Consider the following 22,548-nt stretch of genomic DNA (forward strand, 5'->3'; position numbering starts at 1 on the left):
TCCCGTGCCACCATTCTGTGGCATATCGTGGTGCTGTGGGTGTAACCCATTGGCAAGACGCAGAATGATCACTGTCTCCCCCACCACTCAAAGGCGAATTGATCTTGACTCTCAGGTGCTATGGGTATCGAGAAGAAGGCATTGGCCAGGTCCAACACAGCATGCACAATGCCAACATTCTCTGCCAAATCTTCTACTAATGTCACTATATTGGGGACATTATATCTGTGCTTCTCCCAAAGTTCGCCAGGGCTGCGTGGCGGCACCTACTTCGTTAGAGTCTGGCCATGCCTGGCGCATAGCATTTATGGCCCAATCTATCAAACTATGCATGCCTTGCACCGTGGGAGGCATTTGAAGGATCTGTCATGAGGCTGGCTGGGTGGTGACCCCGCCGAGCTTTACCATTTCCTCCCCCGTGAGCTGCACGGCATCTCCCCCTGTATCTCAGATTCGGACCAGCTAGCCTCCTCTCCTCCGCTGATATTGCTGCTGCAGGGCAATTAACTCCTGGCTGGTATAATCCTTCATAGCTTGCAATGTAACCACCAGGGGAGCATTGTGCCCTGGGATTGTCCTCTGGCGCGCCTTACACTCCAAATCGGGTCTAGCCTCTGCCCTGGGTCCTGATGCTTCGCTCTGCCCCAGCTCCTCTTCTTCAACCCCTGGATCTTCATCTTCAATGTCCACTTCCCAAGGATCCCATCTCTCTGGATCCCAATCGGGTGAAGTGATGCTGCTGCACACTCTGGCCTGCTTTGGGCACCTTCAAGTGTGGCATATCAGTCTAACTGCTAACTCTTCGGCTTTACGCTCCCACGCCTCCTTAGAGGCCAGGCTGTCTTGCAGCGTTTCTCTCATTAATAGCCTCAGATCTTGCTCTCTCCCCAGCTTGTCCTTGAGCTTTGCTGCTTTCTCTTTCCACTCTAACTCCTTCTGTCCGACAGCTCTCAAAGCTGTCAGCAACAGCCATGCCAGAGGTCCTGCACTCTGCTTCTCTTTAGCTGACCACTTTCTCAGCTGCAGAGATTCCAACGCAGTTGCCAGACCCACTGGGGTGCAGTCCTCCTCTACCTCTGGCCATACAACTGGTCCATACAAGACCACTAATTGCTTTGCGGCTGGACCCCACAGCCCCTCCTGTGGCCAGCCCAGGAGTCGGTTTAACATGCTGACACCCACATCCTCCTTCCCTTTGAATCTGAACATAGCAGTATTCTTGGCACCCTGCTCACTGCGCCAATTGTATTGCTCCTGCAGTAGGCTTCGAACTCTTAATTTAGAGGTGCCAAGACAGTGATAAATCAGATCCAGGTTTACTTACAAGGAGATACTGTATTGAGTACAATCAGCACACAAGCATACCCAATGGTTGGATCAGACAGCTTCTCTGAACCACGAGCCATGGGGTAAAATGGGTTTTATACCATACATGTTAGCAGTGAGGCAGCATGACAGCAGCAAGGGTTAATTAGCATCCATTTACCACATTCCCATCATAGACAGCAGTGCTTGTTCAGAAGGAAAACAGTCCGAACTTTCCCACTACAGACACCTGTTTGCTTTAAGGCAAACAAGCTTCACTGCCCAGGTGCACCCTGATAAGGCCCTCTAGCTCGTTAGTATGGAATGCGCTGAGGCTGCCCTATCGACCTTTGACTCATCCTGGTAGATCAAGAGGCCTGTTAGGGAAAACAGCCTGCCAATTGGACCAAAGTCAGAGGGCATTATGGATCATCTAAGCCCCTCTAAAACTGCTGATAGCTTGGTTCAGGCCCGAGGCCTTACACACACACACACACACACACACACACGAAATAAAATGAAATGAAGGTCAATAAAGAATACTGAAGAAAAAGAGGCAGGTTGGGGGTTCTTGGCTCTCGGAGAGCAAAAGTGTCAACCAGCAGCCTACTTCCCCAATATTATCAAATGGTTTCATGAGGGATGAATTAAAATAAAGGGTGTCATTGCCTTCTCTCTGTGGCTTGGCTCACTTGTCTGAGCTATGGGAACTGACAATGGATCTTTTATATGGACCAGCCTGGGCTTTCCTTATGATGGATGTAGCTGTTCTACGAACATCTTAATCTGGAGAGGATAGTGCTGTGTATGTGAATTAGGGTATGGAGAAGGCTGCCAGAGTGTAGAGGGCTGGACAAGGCATTTGAATCCTTTTTAGTCGTTCACATTTTATCTTATAACCTTTGTCCTGTCTTTTAAAATATTATTTTATTTTTAAACCAACAGAGTAGAATTGAAATTCTAGTTGAAATGTTTATTACTGTCTTTTATCCTGGCTGTTGGATATTAAGAGTCATTGTACTGTTTTAGGTTTCGAAGTAATTTTTTGTTTATATTGTACACCACTCTGTAATCTCATGTGATGAAGGGTAGTATAGAATTTTTTAGAATACATAAATAAATATAAACAGATTGATTTGGGGTGGACAGTATAAATCCTGAATATTTTTTATTGTCTTGAAGTGCAAAATGCAAGCAAGAAAAGTGAATAAATGTATACTTACTGACATTTCATAGTAATCCTTTTTTTCTTTCTCTGGCAAGTCCTTAGCACATATTTTCATCTTAATTGCAGCAGATATCATTAGTTTGTTCTTTGCATAGTTATTAATAAATTTCTCAAATTCACCGTATGATCCAAAAAGTCCTATCTGCATATATTCGGCAGTATTATCACATAGATCAAGAACTAGGAAGAAGCAAAACAAAAACCCAAACAAGGGATTAAAAAGATTACTTTAAACAGATTTTAGTGTTGTTTAAAAAATAACTATGTGGCAACTGGCTGGAAGCAACATGACTCCCTTGAAAATAGACAAGCTCTGATACAACTGCTATTTACCCTATAAGAAGTCTGCAGGAAAGCACCAGCTTCCCACATGAATTGAGAACATCAGTGTGTCATATTTAAATGCTCTTTGCTATGTATGTAGTGTTTCTACTCCATGGCCATGCATCCCTGATGGGAGGGAGCTGCACTTTCTGGGGGCTGTGCATGCAGTAAGAAACATTCAAATATTATGCTTCCTCTGTGAAGCACTAGTTGAAGATGTACATTCTTGAACCTCCACATGGGTTGAGTAACATGTAAACTCACCCACACTGTCATACCTGAATTCACTGCTGAATCCTGATGGCCACTGTAGAGCAAATATACGCAGCTGCCACTTCATGCAATACCCTTAAACCCGCTAATCATCTGTGGGGATTTTTAGAGCAAGTTGCACCACAAAAGCAACTGAGGGTGCAATCCTAAATACACCAGGGAGTAGACCCAACTGAGCACAATGGGACTCACTTCTGAGTAAACCTGAACTGGTTTGTGCTTACACAGGACAGGAGGACTCTTTGTCCCCTTATTCTCGGCACTGGGAGATCTACCATGTTCTCCTGAAGAAGGGAGGTTTTTCATAATGTCTGAATATTAATACTAGCAGTTTTGCAAGTTGTCCTCCCTCTCTTCTTCCCCTATTATTCACACTCCTTTCTCTCCAGTGTCTCCTCTGAACCTAACTGTGCTTCCTAACAGCTGACAAAGGTTCAATATCCTCTGGAATTTCATTTACTTGGGCATCAGCCCTGAGATCTTGAGCCTCAGTCAGTGATGTGGTGAGGTTTTATCTCTGAGAATCAGTTTATAGGAGACATTTTCTTCAACACACAAACAATTTTGGTTAATTTGCTTAAATACAATGAGTGAATCCGATAATTACCAATGCAGCCATCTTGGCGTCTGGAAAAAGTGCCCCTGCAGTCACAAAATCTGCTGCCAGCTCTGTCTGCAATTGCCCTTTTCACATTTTACATCTGGCCTCAAGAGCACATGCCTGAGGACAGGGGGTTGTGTTTGCATGGAGAATCAGATGGCCAAAGTGTCCAGGTTTCACTGCGGTTTGAGTGCATTTACTTTACAGATGCCCTCTCTGAAGTCACTACACTGAATTATGTCATTTTTGCCTCTTCAGAGCGTTTTGTCAAAGACCCATAATTGGTATTGGTGATACTTATGAGAGGAGTGACATGCTGGAATGTGGAGGAGGAGAAGTGCCAGCTTCATGGTGGAGGAGAAGGAGACTCTGTTTGAAGTACAGAATGCAGGAAAAATATGTGGGACCTTGAGCTACGCAGCACAGTTTATTTATTATTATCTTTATTTATTAAATTTATTAATCGCCCATCTGGCTGGTCACCCAGCCACAGTTATCTATATATAGGAGGGTACAAGCTCTGCTCCACCCACAATGTGACACAGGAGGACACATGACCATATTCACATTTTGTTGTCTTCACATTTGTATCTTGAAGGAGAGGAAAGAAGGATGAGAGAGGAATCCTCCCCTTGGTTTGTGTCTCTGAAGAGACACAATAGAATCTGAACAGGTTGTGTGTGTGTGTGTGGGGGGGTGTATTTCACATGTTACAAAGCAAATAGATACTGTGTTGGTCACTAATTGTTTCTCTTAGGAAATAAAAACAACTTTGGGGCATCTATATATATGAACTGTAGGGACTTAGGACCATATGTGTCTCCCCAGGGGCATGTATGCGCAATATACATGGGAGTAAGAAAGGTAAGAGAGCCAGTAAGGTGTGGTGGTTGCCGGGGTGTTGCGTTAGGATGAGTAAGATCACCACTGACATATGAGGCTGACTGTGTAGCCCCCAGAAAATCACTCTCTCCCTCTGTATTGCCCACCTCTAGGGATGGCGGAGAATTTCCGCCGTGGATCCCCGCCGGGACAAGGCTTACTGGGGCGGATGTTCTGGACGGCAGTGGCTCCAGCGGTGGCTTCGGCGGCGGCGGCTGGTCTTCCGACTGGCTGCCGTGGCCGCCATTTGCAGTCTTGTCTTTCTTTTTTTTTTAATCCAGACGTGATAGGCTATGTAAAGACTTGCGTAGCCTATCACGTCTGGGTAAAAACAAACAAACAAACAAAAACGGTGTACGGAAATGGCGGCAGCTACGGTGGCCGCCATTTGCGTTCCTTATTTTTCGCCGTTTTATTTTTCGAATCCTCCAGTTTCCTCCCCTCTATGCACATCCCTGTTAAATAAATCCTAGTTCTTATTCCTGCCCCCATCCTAAAAAGTTGCCCACTGGATGTAGTTTTTTCAGGAAACATAGGCCTGGTGGGATGAAAACAACACACCTTTCTCTGGTTTAGGCCCCAGGCACAGTGCGGGCAAAATGCCTCCAGTTTTCTCTCTCTCCGCTGTTCTTCCTCCTTGTCTCCTAGACCTCACAGTCTTTCTTTTCTGTCTCAATCTTCTACTCTCTCTCTTTCTTTCAGTCTCCACAAAATCTACTTGGTCATCAACCCCCATGGCCAAAAAATGACTGTTTTTTCACATGACAACTATATGAGAGAGCAACAGGGAAGATAATACAGGATAAGGGGCCCAGTGTAGGGCTCATCTTGGTGGGCCTTTCAAACACTCATGAGCCCCAAACAAGTGTCCAGTTTTGCTAGATGCTATGCTAGTGCTGGTTATAAGAAGTAAAATAAGTAGCTGTCTTCTGTCATTTCTATGTGCATACCTCTGCTTGCTTTGGCTGTTCATTTGATAAAATGTCACACAGACACACAATTTTTATATGTTTCACCTTTTATTTGTGTGTATGTATGGACACACACATATAAAAGGTAAGTCGAAATGAGATCTCATTGTCTGCCAATGAGATCTTTCTACTTTTCATTTATGCTGAAATGTTGTATGTTCATAGATTCATGGACATTAAGGTGTATTTGGAGTGAAACTGAAAGGCAGCAGCTCAGTGGGGCAGCACATGCTTTCCATGCAGAAAGTCCCAGGTTTTGGCCCCCTGAACAGAAACAGTGATGCTAGAAATGTGGAGCAGGCAGACACAGACCCCCCAGGTAACTGCCTGGTTCTGACAAGCTCCAGATGCCTGTCAGTTCACCTCTAGTGGAAAGAAGGGGATAAATGGGACAAGGCCTAACTGAGTAGGGCTGTGCATTGCTTCGGTGCCAAATCTGAATACCGAAACAAATCAAGCTGCTTCAGGGCTGCCTCTTTGAGATCCAAAGTGGACACAAACAGCACCAAGGTGGTCCAAAGTGAAGTGGGTTGCTGCCAAAGTGCTTCGGTCCGCTCCGGAGTTTTGGAGCTATTCTGGAGCCGTTCTGAAGCCCAGACAGCCTGTTACAACTTGCAAAAGATAAGGGAGTGGGCGAGGAAAGGAGGGAGGGGGAAATGGTGAGCCTTGGCGAATGGCAACTGTAGTTGCCAAATTAGGGCTGAACGTAACCCAGCAGTCTCCAATCATTGGCAGTGTTGGAGCGGGTGGGGAATACTGTATGTACTGCAGATCCGCCTGTTTTCGTTTCATTGTTTGTTACAGTTGGTCAGAGTGAGCTGGTTAGAGTTGGTTAGAGAGAGAGTTAGCTAGACCTGTGTGGTGTGTATGTGTGTGTTGCACTGCAGTTTTGTCCTTCTTCTTCCTTCCCACCCAGCCCTTTTCAGTTCAACTATTCCCTTTCTTTCTTTTCTAGATTCTCTATTTTAAAAACCAAAAACATTTAAAAAGTTTCCTCCTTTCCTTGCCTTGTTCTTTGGCTACCTCCTCCCGCCCCATCCTTCTCAATTCAACTATTTTTTAGTAGTTTTCTCTTTCTTTCTTTCTTTCTTTCTTTCTTTCTTTCTTTCTTTCTTTCTAGATCCTATATACCCCCCCCAAATTATAACAAAAATAAGTACTTTCCTTTTCTTGTTCTTGGCTCCCCGCACCCAGCTCTTCTCAGTTCCTGTATTCCTCCCCGTCCCATTTTTGAACTCTCTATCTTTTCCCTAAAAAAATAAAAATAAAACCCTTTTCTCTTCTATTAGGATTATAGATAGTGTACTGTATCCCCCCCCCCCTTTGCTTGCCGGTAGTTCTTTTTTTGCTTTTCTTTTGCTCTTGTGTGCATGTGTGTGTTTGTGTTGTGGTCAAGCAAACAGTGTGTGGCAGAGCACGACACCCAAGTCCACATTTCAGAATGCAGTGGGCAAAGCACTGCACACATTAAGATCTATTTTTAAATTTAATACTACACTGTGTGGCAAAGCAAACCCAATATGAGGCATCTTTGGACCCTTGGCAGGGGTAGAGGTGGGCGAGGTGCTGCTGGGACCCTTCAGTGTAACCAGTGAAAAGTTATAGCTCTTTGCTTTGAGAGTTTGTATTGAAAAAAGCACATTTTACCTGCACCTAGCACAAAATCCACTGGGCAAGACTGCCTAAAATTTGGCAGGTGGGATCCGCTCAATGGGCGCTGACAAGTGCCCAAATTTCATGTATTTATCTTGACAACTGAAAAAGTTATGGCCATTTCTGTTTTCCATTGCAAGTCAATGGGAAAACATCAAATCCAAATACTTTGGATATCTGAATCTCGCTTTGGATCGGAATCTGAAGTGAAGCAGATTGGGTCCAAATTGGTCCAAAGCGAAGCGGGGCTGATTCGGACGGTCCGAATCGGTATCCAAAGCAAAACTGGGGGTCCGTGCACAGCTATTAATAATAATTTGTGCTGTTTAAAGCTTTACCCACTGATTTCTGGAGATCAAGGTTATGAGCTGGACTGGCTATTGTTTCTGATCATTTAAGAACTGTAAATTATAAACTTGGTAAAGCCTAGTTTGACCAGACAGACACCGGGGGCCACAATGACGGCTTTCCTACTGTCTATGAGTATACTGTGTGGATAGGGGTTTGTTTCAGTTGCATGTGAGCGGTAGGGTTAAGCCTCAGATTAGGGTTAGGACCTTGGTAATGCCTAGTTTGGCTAGACAGACCGAGTGGGCCAACAGGATGGCTTGCCTACTGCATTGGAGTATTCTGTGTGTGGGGGGGGGGATGTTTCAGTTGCATATGAGGGTGAGGGTTAAGCCCCAGGTTAGGGAGACCCAGCTCTCCGGGCAGGAACCAGGGTTAGGGTTCCGGAGACCTGGCTCCCTGGGCAGTTCCCGGGCCTCGGTTAAGCCTAGCTCAGCCGACAGACTGAGTGGCCCACCAGGAGAGATTCTTAGGATGCTTGGGGTGCTAACCCTTTCACTTCTTGTCAGTTTGGGGGTTCCTGCTCTGCATTTTCGGCTGCTGATCTCAGTCCAGTGCATTTCTATGGCCATTCAAAAGGACACCTGATGATTATTCCCATGCAGAAACAGAGGCCTTTCTTATGGAGCATGGATCAAATAGAGACTCTTAAGGTTCTTGGAGTGCTAACTCAGTTGCCCCTGAGTAGTTTGGGGGTTCCTGCTCTTTTCTGTGGGTCTCCTTGTCTCAGTCCAAGGCATTCCTATGGCCATTTGGTAGAATATCTGAATGTTACAGCCATGTGTAAGGAGGGGACATTGTAATGGAGGGAGAACATGACTCTGGAGGCCTTTAGGGATACTCCCTCTGTCACCCTTAGTACTATTGAGGCACCTGCTTCCACCTGTGAGGCTGTTTTTCTCAGTCCAACACATTCCTTTGGTCATTCTGAAGGACACCATAATATTATGGCCATGCTGAAGGAGGGGCCATTCCTATGGAGCATGCATCACATTGGGAAGCATGCTCCATAGATGCTTCAGGTTTTACCTCTGTGAGCAGTTTGGAGGCTCTCTTTGTTTCCTGAGGGGCTTGTGGTATCACTCTAATGTATTCCTATGGCCATTCAGAAATATAGGCCTGCTGGAAGAAGAGGTTGCCAAGGAAGGGTGGGGGTGGGGGGCATATGTAAGCATGGAAATAACATTTGGCAGTTTGGGGAAACAGCCCCCCCCCCCCACACACACATATCTAGGCCATTTGAAACTGTTGGTAATAGATCAGGATGTAAGACTGCAGTGCCCTTCTGTTTATTGCATTCTGATTTCTTTTTGTATTTGGAGATGATCCCTAGAAACTGCTGTGATGGAGATCATAGGAGTTGTTCCCTAAAACAGTTCTGTTTGTATTTTGATTCTGACTTGTTTTCTATGAAAAATAAACGTTTATCTCTTTTAGGTGTTTTGATTTGAAGATGATCTGTAAAATCTTCCAATGATTTCCCACGGCCATTTGGAATGAACCAATGCATTTCAATGGCCATTTGGTGTCCTTCTTTTTAATAAGTCCCCCCCTAACCCTAACCTGAGGTGTAACCTTAACCCTCACCCTAACTGAAACATTCCTATCCTCCAAGACAGCACTGTTTGCTTTCATTTATTAAGAAAGTAGTAAGTGAACTGGAAGAAGCATTTGAAGATTCCAGATCTTGAAGAACAGGATCATTTTAAAAGTGATTGTCCTTGAAGTAAATGATTTGTATTTCTGCAGCATAATGGTCAGGAAATGGGAATCACAGCCAATCAACAGCTTAAACAATAATAATTTAATTCCTTAAAGTGGAAGAGGCGCTAGCCCCGTTGCACACTTTAGGAGTATCTTTGTCTGGAAGAGAGACTGCTGACAAATAAGACTGAGTTGCATTATCTCAGTAAATATACAGGGCTAGTTAAAAACATAGTAATGAATAAATTTGTCATATGTCACAGGGAACAAACATGGGAGTCTGTAAACTGTGTGCATAGGTCATGTATAGATCAGTTTCATCTCAGGAACTGGACGTGTGAGGGATGCTTCACCCTACATTGTTGTTATGGTCCACCCCACCCCACACAATGGTCCATGTAGGTGAACACTGACTTTCCCCCTCAAATCTCAAATTTTCAGCAGCCTTGGAAAAGTGCAGCTTTTTGATGGTGGTATTCTGGTTTTTTGATGGTGGTACATTGGTTTTTTCAGCAGCCTTGGAAAAGTGCAGCTTTTTGATTGTGGTACCCTGGTTTTTTGATGGTGGTACCCTGGTTTTTTCAGCAGCCTTGGAAAAGTGCAGCTTTTTGATGGTGGTACCTTGGTTCACCCCAAAAGACACTCTGCTGGTGCCTATTATTTTGTAAGGTTTTAGGCAACAGTGAATATAGTTTTAGTCTCCTGAGCTTTTAATTGGTGGTTGTTATTCTTGCTATTTCTCTTTTTTGTTGCTGCCTTTGCTGTTGTCTTATTAGTCTGTGATTTAAAAGAAGTTATTTTAATATTTTAATTTAATGTTCATTACTGGATTTTAAATTTTACTTAGCGGCCTTGGAATTAGTGTAATTCACGCATGCCTTCCACCAGCTTGTGTTGATGTCATGAAGCGATGAATGGACATGTCCGAACCAGTCCTCCATGTCTGGCAGAGGAATGTGCGTCCTGCCTTGAGCTGTCATGGCTAATTAAGACCTGCAAGTCTGAAAACAAGTCCTCCAAGGAATAGTTTGTTTGTTTGTTTATTTATTAGATTTGTATGATGTCCAACTGGAAAGAGCCCTTGGGGCAGTTTACAATCATAAAACCAAACAACGACAACAACATGTCTCAAAATAATACAATATTGAACAGTACAAACATTAAGGGTACAATCCTGTGGGTTGCTCCCTTGATGATTGAAAGCCCCCAAACTTGGAAACTTATGATCATCCAAAGCAGGGTGGGAGGAGCAGCAGAGGCTATCTGCACCACCCTGTCCTGTCACCCTGCATTTTTCAACAGAGGGGCTTTTTTGCCCATCTAGCTGGGGCACTTCAGAGAGGGCGGGAAGGAGGCTGGAGAGGCCTCAGGATAACTCATATCCTGGACTCTCCAGTCTCCTCCCCACCCACTGGAATGCCCCCCTCTCTGAGGTTGAGTTCCTGACCTCAGAGAACAGCCGGCACTGTTCTTTCCACACCAGCTGTGAGGGGGAAGGGGGTCAGAGCTCCGATTCCCCCCTCTGAGGTCAGAGTGCTGTCTCTGACCTCAGATTGGGGAATCCAAAATATCCGATGGCACCTCAGATGCTGTGCAGGGGCCATAGGATTGCTTCCTAAAAAATGTATTTAAAACAGTTGAAAGAGCTAAGTATGCTTAGGCTGCAGAAGAGAAGATTAAAGGGAGACATGATAGCTGTCTTCAAATATCTGAAGGACTCACATGCAGAAGAAGGAACAGAGGAGTTTCCTGTTGCTCTGGAGAGTGGGATGAGAACTAATGAATAGAAGCTGCAAGGAGGCAGATTTTGGCTAGATATTAGCCAAATGTGGAACAGAGTGACCCTTTTCAGATGCAAATTGGGGAAGGGTGGTTAGGTGGTTAGGTTAGTGCTAACCATGCTGCAGCATGGTTAGCACTAACCCTTGCAAGAGCTCCTGCCACACATTCAGCTAACCATGGCCCACAGCATGGTTAGCCTAAGCACTCTCTAACTACCTACTGTCCTGCAGTCCTCCAAACACTCCATCACGCATCCCAACAGCCTCTGCGGCTCAGGTGGCCATTAGAGGAGCAGGGCTGCTGATGGCCATTGGTGGCCACTTTGGTCTGATTCCGTTAAGCAATAAATAAATAAAAATGGCAGAAAAATGCGCAAAATTGCCATATCATGAAAACATGCATTTGTGCAAATGTGTGTTTTGGCGATTTTGCAAATTTTTCTGCTGTTTTTCTTTATTTTTTGCTTATTTTCGTAACTGAATCAGAAAGAAAGAAGAAAATGGCCACCAACAGCCATCAGCAGCCCTGCTCCTGTAATGGTCATTTTTGGCCACTGTTGCACGGAGCTCTGTGGTAGTACTCCATTAACCACAGGAGCTTGTTCAGACATCACGCTAAACTGCAGTGGAGCCCATTAACCATGTTGCAGCAGGTGGTTAGTGAGTGTGGTTTGTGCCTGATTAATAAACCACCATGGTTGGGTCTGACCCCCATTCAGATGTCACGCTAAGCCACCATGGTTAGCTCAAAAATGCTAACCCTCATGGTTTAGCATGATGTCTGAACAGGGTCACTGTGTCAGGAGGTGGTGGGTTCTCCTTTCCTGGAGGTGGCTTTTCCCCTGTTTCCTGGAGGTGTTGTCCTGGAGAAACCTTCCCTGGAGGTGATTTTTCCTTCACTGGATGAGTTTTTTTCCCCTTTCCTGGAGATGTTTAAGTAGACTCTGGACAGCCATGTGTCAGGGATGCTGTTTTGCAACAGTCCTGCCCTGCGTAGGAGATTGGACTAGATGACCTTTAGAGCATCTTCCAACTATAACATTATATCATTCTAAATCCTCAAACTATGAATATCCACATGTGAATGTGATCCCCAAGCTGTGACCTAAGTGCTGAGTAGTATTTGTGTAAAAATTATTACCATCATTTTGACTTTTGCCATTAAATGTGGTTTGGGAAGTTGACCTATGCATTTCTTCAGATGAGAAGCAGTGTCTTTCAGAAGAGGAGTAGTTGTAAAAGGACCCACCATCTTCATGAACTCATCAGGTGAGCCCAAAAAGAACTTGTTGAGAATATCAGGGATAGCAGCACAAGTATCAGAGGGGTAATTGGAATGCAAATCTTTGAAATAAGAGGTCAGCAGTGGTACATCCATAACTGGCAATGGCTACACACTTCTTTTTCTTGCTGAGATTTTGAGTGAGAAAGCCTGAAGTGCAGTCATATTCAAAGCAGGCTTTGAATATGGTAAACACGTGGCAAAACAGGGGTCGCCTCGGGGGTTGCAATCCATGCTCCTGCACTACATTCGCAAACCCTTATCGTCTTTCCACACCCCAAATGTTATACACCCTCTTAGAAAAAAACACGAAAACAAGAAAATCATGGATGTGAAAGAACGCATAGGGAGATGCAAGTAGGGTAAAATGAGTAGTTCTACCTGGTGAGAGAAATACCAGACAGGTCAAAGTAATAATTTAGTGGGTTGGATCCAACATCGCTGTTCCACCAGCAGACAGATACCATTGGTGGAATGGGATTTCATCATCCTCCCTCCCAGCAGCTCCCTGTGTGCTCTCCACATCTGCTCTGGAGGGATGGGGGACCCACCAGAGATTTTAGGGGCTGCAGTGGGGAGGAGAGGAGGGGGAAGTCCTGTTCTACCAATGGTATCTGTCCACTGGTGGAACAATGATGTTGGATCCAACCCAATGAGTTTCAGCCAGGAGAATTCCACCCTCCCCTTCTCTATGCTATTCCTTCACACACATGCAAGCACACACAGAGACACCCACCCACACACACACACATCTCGTTGCTGCTTGCAATTCCCACTGCCACCACTGGGAGTCTGATGGGAACCATTTGGTTAAGCACACAACCAGCACAATCCCCTGCATATAACCCGGGACCTCCCACAGACCCGCATATGTGCAAATGCACGAGGTTCTCAATGATTTGCTCTACTTTATGCAAGTGTAAAAAGCTGTGTCGCAGTACATCTTAAATAGCACATTTACTTGCATTTATCAGCCAAAATGTATGCTATTGTTTGAATGTAATCTCTGATTCAATGATATTAAATAAGTATTCCTTTTTATTCTACCCTTCCTCCAAGGAACTCAGGGTGCTGTACATGTTCCCCCCTCCTCTTATCCTCACAACAATCCTGCTGAGGTAGGCTAATCCAAGACACTGTGACTGGCGGAAGTGCACCAGGCAAGCTTCAAAGCAGAGCCCAGATTTGAACCTGCATTTTCCTGTTCCTAGTCCAGCATTTTATCAACTAGGCTATACTGGTGGTAGCAGTGACTAGTTATAGTTATTCTACCCATCCTGACTTGAAAACCTATATTTTGCCACCAAAATGAATTTTCTACATGCATTTTTTCGTGAGTTGCTGCACATTCCCATTTGCACATCAGCCGTCTTGGAAAACGGCAGGTTCAGAATTCATACACCAGAATGGGCTTACCTACACAAGTTAAATGTGTCCTACATGGTTGTGAAACACATACAAATGTCAAGATTCTCTGCACATCTATTTTTTACTGGAGTCTGTGGCAGGCCCTGGACTAATATTTACTCGGAAGGAAATCCCATTGAGTTCAAAGGGGATAACTCCCAAGTAAATGTGCATAGGATTGTAACTCTAATCTTTTCACCATCCTTTCCCCCCAGGGCACCCTCTGGTTTTCTCTCATAATGTACTTAATAGGGCTAGGAAAGGATGGACTTACCTCCATCCGTGCCGTTGGTTGCCCACCTAGCTGCTGACCACACCTGCTCGCCGCGCGAGCCCCTCAACAGCTCAGCAAGCGACCGAAAAGTGCCATGGGCCTGCCCACTCCTCCCCGAAGCCACCATTTTGCACAACAGTGGCAGGTCGGTCATCTGGGAAGGGAATGTTGCATAGATTGTCGCCGTGAAAGGCAATCAACATTACAGGCGTGAATTATTCATTATTTATTACATTTTTATACCTCCCCAGAGCCAAAGCTCTCTGGGTGGTTACAGAGATGAAAACATTAAAAATATAGTAAAGAGAGGTTAAAATCCATTTACATAAAACACATGAACATATGATATACATAAAGACAACGTATTTCTTAAAACGACTTCAAGCAATCCACAATAGCCATAAGACAAATCCAGGATTGATTAAAACACATCACATGCTGCCAAATGCTTGGGAGAAGAGAAAGGTCTTGACCCAGCACCGAAAGGATAACAATGTTGGCACCAGGCGGGCCTCATCAGGGAGATCATTCTGCAATTGGGGGGCCACCACTGAGAAGACCCTCTCCCTTGTTGCTGTCTTCCAAGCTTCCCTCAGACTAAGCAGCTGGAGGAGGACCTTAGATGTTCAGCGTAGAATAGGGGTAGGTTTGTGTCAAGTACTGTGGTTCCAAGCCATGTAGGGCTTTATAGGTTAAAGCCAGCACGTTGAATCAGGCTCAGAAACATACAGGCAGCCAGTGCAGGCGGGCCAGAGTCAGTCTTATATGTTCAGGCCTTTTGGCCCCCGTTATCAATATGACTGCTGCGTTTTGCATGAGCTGCACCTTCTGATCCATCTTCAAAGACAGCCCCACATAGAGTACATTGCAGTAATCTAATATGGAGATTACCAGAGCATAGGTAACTGAAGCCAGGTTATCCCTGTCAGATAGGGGCGTAGCTGGGCCATCAACCGAAGTGTAGATGGGACTCCGTGGCACTGCGGCCACCTGAGCCTCAAGTAACAAAGATGGCTCCAGGAGAACCCGCAAGCTACAAACCCGCAAGCTACAAATCCAGAGCAGGTTGAGCACCCTCCATCCGGTGAGAAGAACCACCCACCAGCAGCATCTCAGTCTTGTCTGGATTGAGTTTCAGTTTATTAGCTCTCATCCAGTCCATTGTTGCAGCCAAGCACTGATTTAGCACATCCACAGCCTCACCTGAAGAAGATGAAAAGGAGCAATTGAGCTGCGTGTCATCAGCATACTGATGACAATGCACTCCAAAACTCTGGATGACCGCGCTCAACAGTTACATGTGATGTTAAATAGCAAGGGGACAAAACTGATCCCTGTGGAACCCCATACTGGAGAATCCACGGCGCTGAGCAATATTCCCCAAGCACCACCTTCTTGAGCCAACCACCCAAGTAGGAGTGGAACCACTGCAGTGCAGTGCCTCCCACTCCCAGCTCAGACAATTGTCCCAGAAGGATACCATGGTTGATGGTATCGAAAACCGCTGAGAGATCAAGGAGAGTCCACAAGGTCACACTTCCCCTGTCTCTCTCCCGATATAGGTCATCATACAGGGTGACGAAGGCTGTTTCTGTGCCAATACCCAGCCTGAACTCCAGCTGAAATGGTTCTAGATAATTGGTCTCATCCAAGAACGGCCCATTCATGCCTGTAATGTTGCATAGATGGCCCTTTACGGCTGCAATCTATGCAACATTCTCTTCCCAGAAATGCCCGAGCAGCCACTGTTGTGCAAAATGGTGGCTTGGGGAAGGAGCGGGCAGGGTGCCGGATGATTGTGGACCATGCAGCACTTGCAGACAGGTCCGGTGAGTGCTGTGCAGTCCACACACAGGGGTCCAGGGGGCTGAGTGTGTGTGTGTGGGTGGGTGGGTGGGACTCCACCCCTGAATCAGCAGCCCGCAACATCCCTAACTAGGGCTTTGCTTTGGATTCAGTTGAATCCTGACTCAAATCAAGGTGATTCAGACAGATTCAGGAGCTGTCCAACTCAAAGCAGGGCTCCTTTGAAGTGAAACAAATCTGAACACTCTGGAAGATCTGCGATTCACACAGGTCTTGCTAAGCAAGCACTCTGTAAGGGAAACACCAAGGTTGTAAGAAGGGTGAGAGAGAGGAGGGGTGATGTTTTGTGACTGGCAGCTCTAGCTTCTAATCACAGTGAATGGTTTTATCAGGCTTTCCAATCCCAGTGCTTTGTGGGAAGGATGCTGAAGTAATATATCTCAGGACTGATCCAGAGTTCAGTGCTCTTTGCTAGTTCTCTCTCTCAGGAGCAGGAACATTGAAAGAGGTTTGCTGGAGTCCGTGGGACCTGGGAAGATGTAGCATTGGGTGCTTGCTTGGAAAATGCTGGATGGTCAAGTCCTTCTGCCACTGCTACTGTATGCTCCACATCCATCATCCACCCCTGTCCTCTTCTACTTTCTGGGACTTTGGAGCCAACTGAGCAGAAAATAAACAAAAAGCCTTAAACTATTTTTCATTCAACATAACTCCCTAGCTCCTGCAGCTATATTTCTGAAATTGTTCACATTTCTTGCCTTGGTTCACCTCTGTGACATATGCCATTTTCATACAAATTGCCAAAAGAAAAAAGAAAAACCATTGGGAAGCATGCATTTTTACTTTGATCTATAATACCCATTCTAATTTTGGATACTATGCATATTTATTCATCAATACACCCAACCATTAAAACATTTGTCAAATGTAACTTTGGCTGGAGTGAACCCAATTGTGGCATTAGTTTTCTATTTGTATTAATTGTTGTTAGCTATTTTGGGTGTGATACAAACTTAACATATAAATGAATGAATAAAGAAGTCAAGTGCTTTGAGATTTGCTACTAGGGAATGACTGTAGCTCAGTGGAAGGGTACATATGTTGCCTGCAAAAGGTCCCAGATTCAGTCTCCAATATCTTGAATTAAAAAGGTCAGGTGGCAGATGATAGTATAGCCTCTTCCAGTCAAAATAGTTATGGATGGGCAAGTAGGACAAATGGCCTTGGAACTTTTCTAGATGAGGCTTTTATTGTGTGCTCACCATTCCTTACTTGCGGTAGTTTACAGGTGCTTCAGACAACATCAGCACCCTCCACTGTCTCTCTCATGCTTTCCAACCATTTTTCCCATTTGTTTTTTGAGTGGAGAAAATGGAATATTTTTTGGAATCGCAGAACAAAACCACCACCATCCACCACCGTAGTTGCATCCTTTTGGTTTCTTCCACTATGGCATTTCCTAGAGAGGCCTCCGCATAATAGCACATAAAATCAAAAAGCAATGCAGTTTGATCTCTGTAGTGAAAGAGAAAAACTAGTCTTGTTCAGGCTGCAGCCAAAAAGATAGGCCTCCCTCTGAGTGTTCTAAAATGTTGTCACAGGTGGGAATGTGGAAATGCATTGTAAGCAGATAAAGAGGATGTGGTGGAATGTTGTAAAAGCTGGAATGTTGTAAGTAGATAAGAAAACTGTGCTGGAAGGTTTTGTTCCCTGTATGTACGTGCTTTAACTGCAGTAGCCCCCACTAGCATGTTAGTATCTGATTGGCTGAGCGCTGTGGCACAGCAAGAAACTGCAAAGTATATAAGTTACTGGATGAAAATTGCAGCGATAGTTGCCCCTTGTTAGAAGATCAAGCCTGCAAAATTTTAGAATGATATCCACAGGGGATTTTGTGCAAGAGCAAATTTTGAGGGTCTCCAAAAGAGGATTTGTTTATCCTCCTATGTTCCTTGTGGACCACTGTTCTGAAAATGACGGGCAGACTAGAGGTGTCTTAAGTAAGGAACCTGGAAAGTTTCAGAAGGATAGATGCAGCGGTTTATGTAGAAGGAGAATTCTCCTGTTTGGGAGGGAAGTGACTCGCTTCCACTTAGGGATTCTGGAGAAATTCGAGAGGAACTAAAATGAGCTTGGATTTCTAAGAATCTGACCTACAAAATCTGCTGCAGAGCGACTCCCTCAGGCTGTGGGGAGTCCATGGACTTTCAGATGTGTTGTTTTTTTTTACTTTCCCGCAATTTATGCATATTTATTCATAGCAAAAGATGCTAAATGTTATGTACTGAGGTAAATTATGTAAATTCTTATGAAACCTCTTACATAATTGTTTTTCCGCATGATGAAAACAAAATATTCGCATCCGTCTGTGAACAGACAATGGAACAAAAGACATCAGACAATTCGCAGAACACAGATGGAGCAGATTTTACACAGTCTGTACATCCCTACTTCCACTACCCTTCTCTTCCCCGCCCCCCGCCCCATAAGAATATAAGAAGAGCCATGCTGGATCAGACCAAGGGTAGTCCAGAATTCTGTTCACACAGTGGCCAATCAGCTGTTGACCAGGAACCCACAAGCAGGGCATGAGCTCAACAGCACCCTCCCACCCATGTTCCCCAGCAAATGGTGTACATAGGCTCACTGCCTCTGGTACTGGAGGTAGCACATAGCCATCAAGACTAGTAACCATTGGTAGCCTTTTCCTCCAGGAACTTGTCTAACCCCCTTTTAAAGCCATCCAAAGTGGTGGCCATCACTACTTCCTGTGGTAGCAAATTCCATAGTTTAACTATGCGCTGTGTGAAGAAGTACTTCCTTTTATCTGTCCTGAATCTTCCACCAATCAGCTTCATGGGATGACCCTGGGTTCTAGTATTTTGAGAGAGGGAGAAAAATGTCTCCATATCCACATTCTCCACACCATGCATAATTTTGTAGATCTCTATCATGTCTCCCTTTACCCTCCTTTTTTCCAGGCTAAACAATCCCAGTGTAACCTTCTCTCATAGGGGAGATGCTCAGCCCCTTGATCATTTTAGTTGCCCTTTTCTGCACTTTTTCCAGCTCTACAATATCCTTTTTTAGGTGTGGTGACCAGAACTGTACACAGTATTCCAAGTGTGGTCACACCATAGATTTGTATAAGGGCAATATGATGTTGGCAGTTTTATTCTCAATTCCTTTTCTAATTATGCCTAACGTGGAGTTTGCCTTTTTTTAAAGAAGCTGCACACTGGGTTGACATCTTCATTGAGCTGTCCACCACAACCCCAAGATCTCTTTCCTGGTCAGTCACCACTAGCTTAGATCCCATCAGGGATCAGGCTATATTTGAAGTTTGGATTTGTTTGCCCCAACGTGCATCACTTTACACTTGCTTACATTGAACTGCATTTGCCATTTGGATGCCCATTATCCCAGTTTGGAGAGATCCTTTTGGAGCTCTTCCCAATCCCTTTTTGTTTTAACCACCCGAAATAATTTGGTGTCATCCGCAAACTTGGCCACTTGACAGCTCACTCCTAATTCCAGATCATTTATGCACAGGTTGAAAAGCATTGGTCCTAATACAGATCCCTGTGGGACCCTACTATTGACTTCCCTCCATTGGGAGAATTTTTCATTTATTCCTACTCTCTGCTTTCTGTTCTTTAACCGGTTACTGATGCATAAGAGGACCTGTCCTCTTATTCCATGACTGCTAAGTTTACTCAGGAATCTTTGGTGAGGGACTTTGTCAAAAGCCTTTTGGAAGTCCAAGTAAACAATGTCTACTGGATCACCCCTGTCTACATGTTTATTGACACTCTCTAAAAACTCCAAAGGGTTCGTGAGACAGGACTTACCTTTGCAAAAGCCGTGTTGATTCTTTTTCAGCAGGGCTTTTCCTTCTATATGCTTACTAATTTTATCTTTAATAATGCCTTCAATCAATTTACCCAGAACAGACATTAAGCTAACCAGCCTGTAATTTCCCGGAATCCCCCTGGATCCCTTTTTGAAAATTGGTGTTACTTTGGCCTACTTCCAGTCCTCTGGTATAGAGGCTGATCTTAGGGACATGTTGCATATTTTGGTTAGAAGATCAGCAGTTTCATATTTGAGTTCTTTGAGAACTCTAGGATGGATACTATATGGGCCTGGTGATTTGTCTGCTTTCAATTTATCAATAAGGTTGAGAACTTCATCTTTTGTCACCACTGTTTGCCTCAGTTCCTCAGACTCCCTTCCTGAAAACATCAGTTCAAGCATAGGTACAGTATCTGTCCTATATCTTCTGCAGTGGAGATGGATGAAAAGAATTCATTCAGCTTCTTTGCAACCTCCTTGTCCTCCTTTATTACTCCTTTAACTCTATTGTCATCAAATGGTCCAACTGCCTCCCTAGCTGGTTTTCTGCTTCTGAGATATTTAAAGAATTCTTTATTGTTGGCCATGATGTTGTTAGCGATATGCTCTTCAAAATGCTTTTTTTGTATCTCTTATTGTCTGCTTATATCACCTTTGTGCAAGCTTGTGCTCCCTCTGGTTTTCCTTACTTGGGCAAAACTTCCATTTTCTGAAGGAAGCTCTCTTTTCTCTAATAGCTCCCTTAACCCTGCTAGTTAATCTTGCCGGCGACCTCTTGGACTTGGTGCTACCTTTCCTAGCCTATGGTATACATTTTAGCTGGGCTTCTATTATTGTGGTTTTGAGTAATCCCCAAGCATTTTGAAGGGATTTAAACCTTTTGACTCCCCCTTTTAGCTTCTGTTTCACCAGTTTCCTCATTTTAGAGAAGTTTCCTCTTTTGAAGGCAAATGTGACTGTACTGGACTTCTTGGGCAATTTTCAACTTAAATTTATATGAAATCTGATAGCATTGTGATCACTGTTTCCAAGTGGTTCAACAACATTTACATCTCGTACTAGGTCCTGGGCAACACCATTTAGGATTAAATCCAGGGTCGCCTCCCCAGTTGTCAGTTTCATGGTGGAAATGGATGTTTATTGCATACCAGATGGTAACAGGCACTAGACTCACTTTGGAACCTGAAGGACCAAGTTTAAATATATATGGGAGGCTACTGGTTGTGATCCACCCAACTGAGTCTCTGCCAGATTACATAATTTCTTCAGAAATTCAATCTAAAACTATTTGCCTGTGAAGTGGATTCCAAGTGGAGGAAGGAAACAAGGACAACTATAGCTCTTTGTTGTTGTTCCTTGAGAATGGAGTGGCCCAAATAATTTAGACATATGAGTTCCTGTTCCGCACAAACATAAGATAATGAGAAATAATATTTTGCATACTGGCTAAATAATATGTATTCACGTGAACTGATCCATAGAGAGTGAAGTCAAGTGGGCCTTAGGAAGCATTAGTAACAACGAAGCTAGCGGAGATGACAGTCTTCCAGCTGAGCTATTTAAAATCCTAAAAGATGATGCTGTTAAAGTGCTGCACTCAATATGCCAACAAATTTGGAACACTCAACAATGGCCGCAAGACTGGAAAAGGTCAGTTTACATTCCAATTCCAAAGAAGGGCAATGCCAAAGAGTGCTCAAACTACTGCACAATTGCGCTCATTTCACATGCCAGCAAGGTTATGCTCAAAATCCTACAAGCTAGGCTTCAGCAGCATGTGAACCGAGAACTACCGGAAATAGAAGCTGGGTTTCAAAGAGGCAGAGGAACTAGAGATCAAATCGCCAACATTCGCTGGATCATGGAGAAAGCAAGAGAATTCTAGAAAAACATCTATTTCTGCTTCATTGACTATGCTAAAGCCTTTGATTGTGTGGATCACAACAAACTGTGGCAAATACTTAAAGTGATGGGAGTACCAGACCACCTTACCTGTCTCCTGAGAAACCTGTACGAGGGTCAAGAAGCAACAGTAAGAACCAGACATGGAACAACTGATTGGTTCAAAATTGGGAAAGGAGTACGACAAGGCTGCATATTGTCACCCTGCTTATTTAACTTATATGCAGAGTACATCATGAGAAACGCCGGGTTGGATGAATCACAGGTCGGAATTAAGATTGCTGGGAGGATTATCAACAAACTCCGATATGCAGACGATACCACCCTAATGGCAGAAAGTGAAGAGACTCTAAAGAGCCTCTTGTTGAGGGTGAAAGAGGAGAGTGCAAAAGCTGGTTTGAAACTCAACATTAAAAAAACGAAGATCATGGCATCTGGCCCCATCACTTCCTGGCATATAGAAGGGGAAGAAATGGAAGCAGTGACAGATTTTACTTTCTTGGGCTCCAAGATCACCGCAGACGGTGACTGTAGCCATGAAATTAAAAGATGCTTGCTCCTTGGGAGGAAAGTTATGGCAAACCTAGACAGCATAGTAAGAAGCAGAGACATCACCTTGCCGACAAAGGTCCATCTAATCAAAGCTATGGTTTTCCCAGTAGTAATGTATGGCTGTGAGAGCTGAACTATAAGGAAGGCTGAGTGCCGAAGAATGGATGCTTTTGAACTGTGGTGCTGGAGAAGACTCTTACGAGTCCCCTGGACTGCAAGGAGGTCCAGTCAGTCAATCCTAAAGGAAATCAACCCTGAGTGCTCATTGGAAGGACAGATCCTGAAGCTGAAGCTCAAATATTTTGGCCACCTAATGCGAAGAGAAAACTCCCTGGAAAAGACCCTGATGCTGGGAAAGACTGAAGGCAAAAGGAGAAGGGGATGGCAGAGGATGAGATGG

The 22,548-nt window shown here is 44.5% G+C and overlaps 1 protein-coding gene across 7 annotated transcripts in view; it reads right to left on the minus strand.

Annotated features, from left to right (window-relative positions):
• The window catches only part of LOC146357907 (uncharacterized), a 41,251-nt gene that overhangs the window by 12,971 nt on the left and 5,732 nt on the right, over positions 1-22,548 (minus strand). Inside the window, exons 2-3 of one of the 7 annotated variants that reach the window (XM_084826574.1) lie at positions 14,034-14,187; positions 2,533-2,713 (exon numbers count right to left, since the gene is read on the minus strand). In XM_084826574.1, the coding sequence (XP_084682700.1) occupies positions 2,533-2,713; positions 14,034-14,187 (335 nt within the window). The other 6 variants (XM_084826479.1, XR_014786589.1, XR_014786559.1 and 3 more) reach the window with 6 other exon arrangements.

Source organism: Heloderma suspectum, chromosome 1, assembly GCF_057233095.1.
Source record: "Heloderma suspectum isolate Gila_16-S chromosome 1, 16-S_ref, whole genome shotgun sequence".
In the NCBI taxonomy this organism is placed as follows: Eukaryota; Metazoa; Chordata; class Lepidosauria; order Squamata; family Helodermatidae; genus Heloderma; species Heloderma suspectum.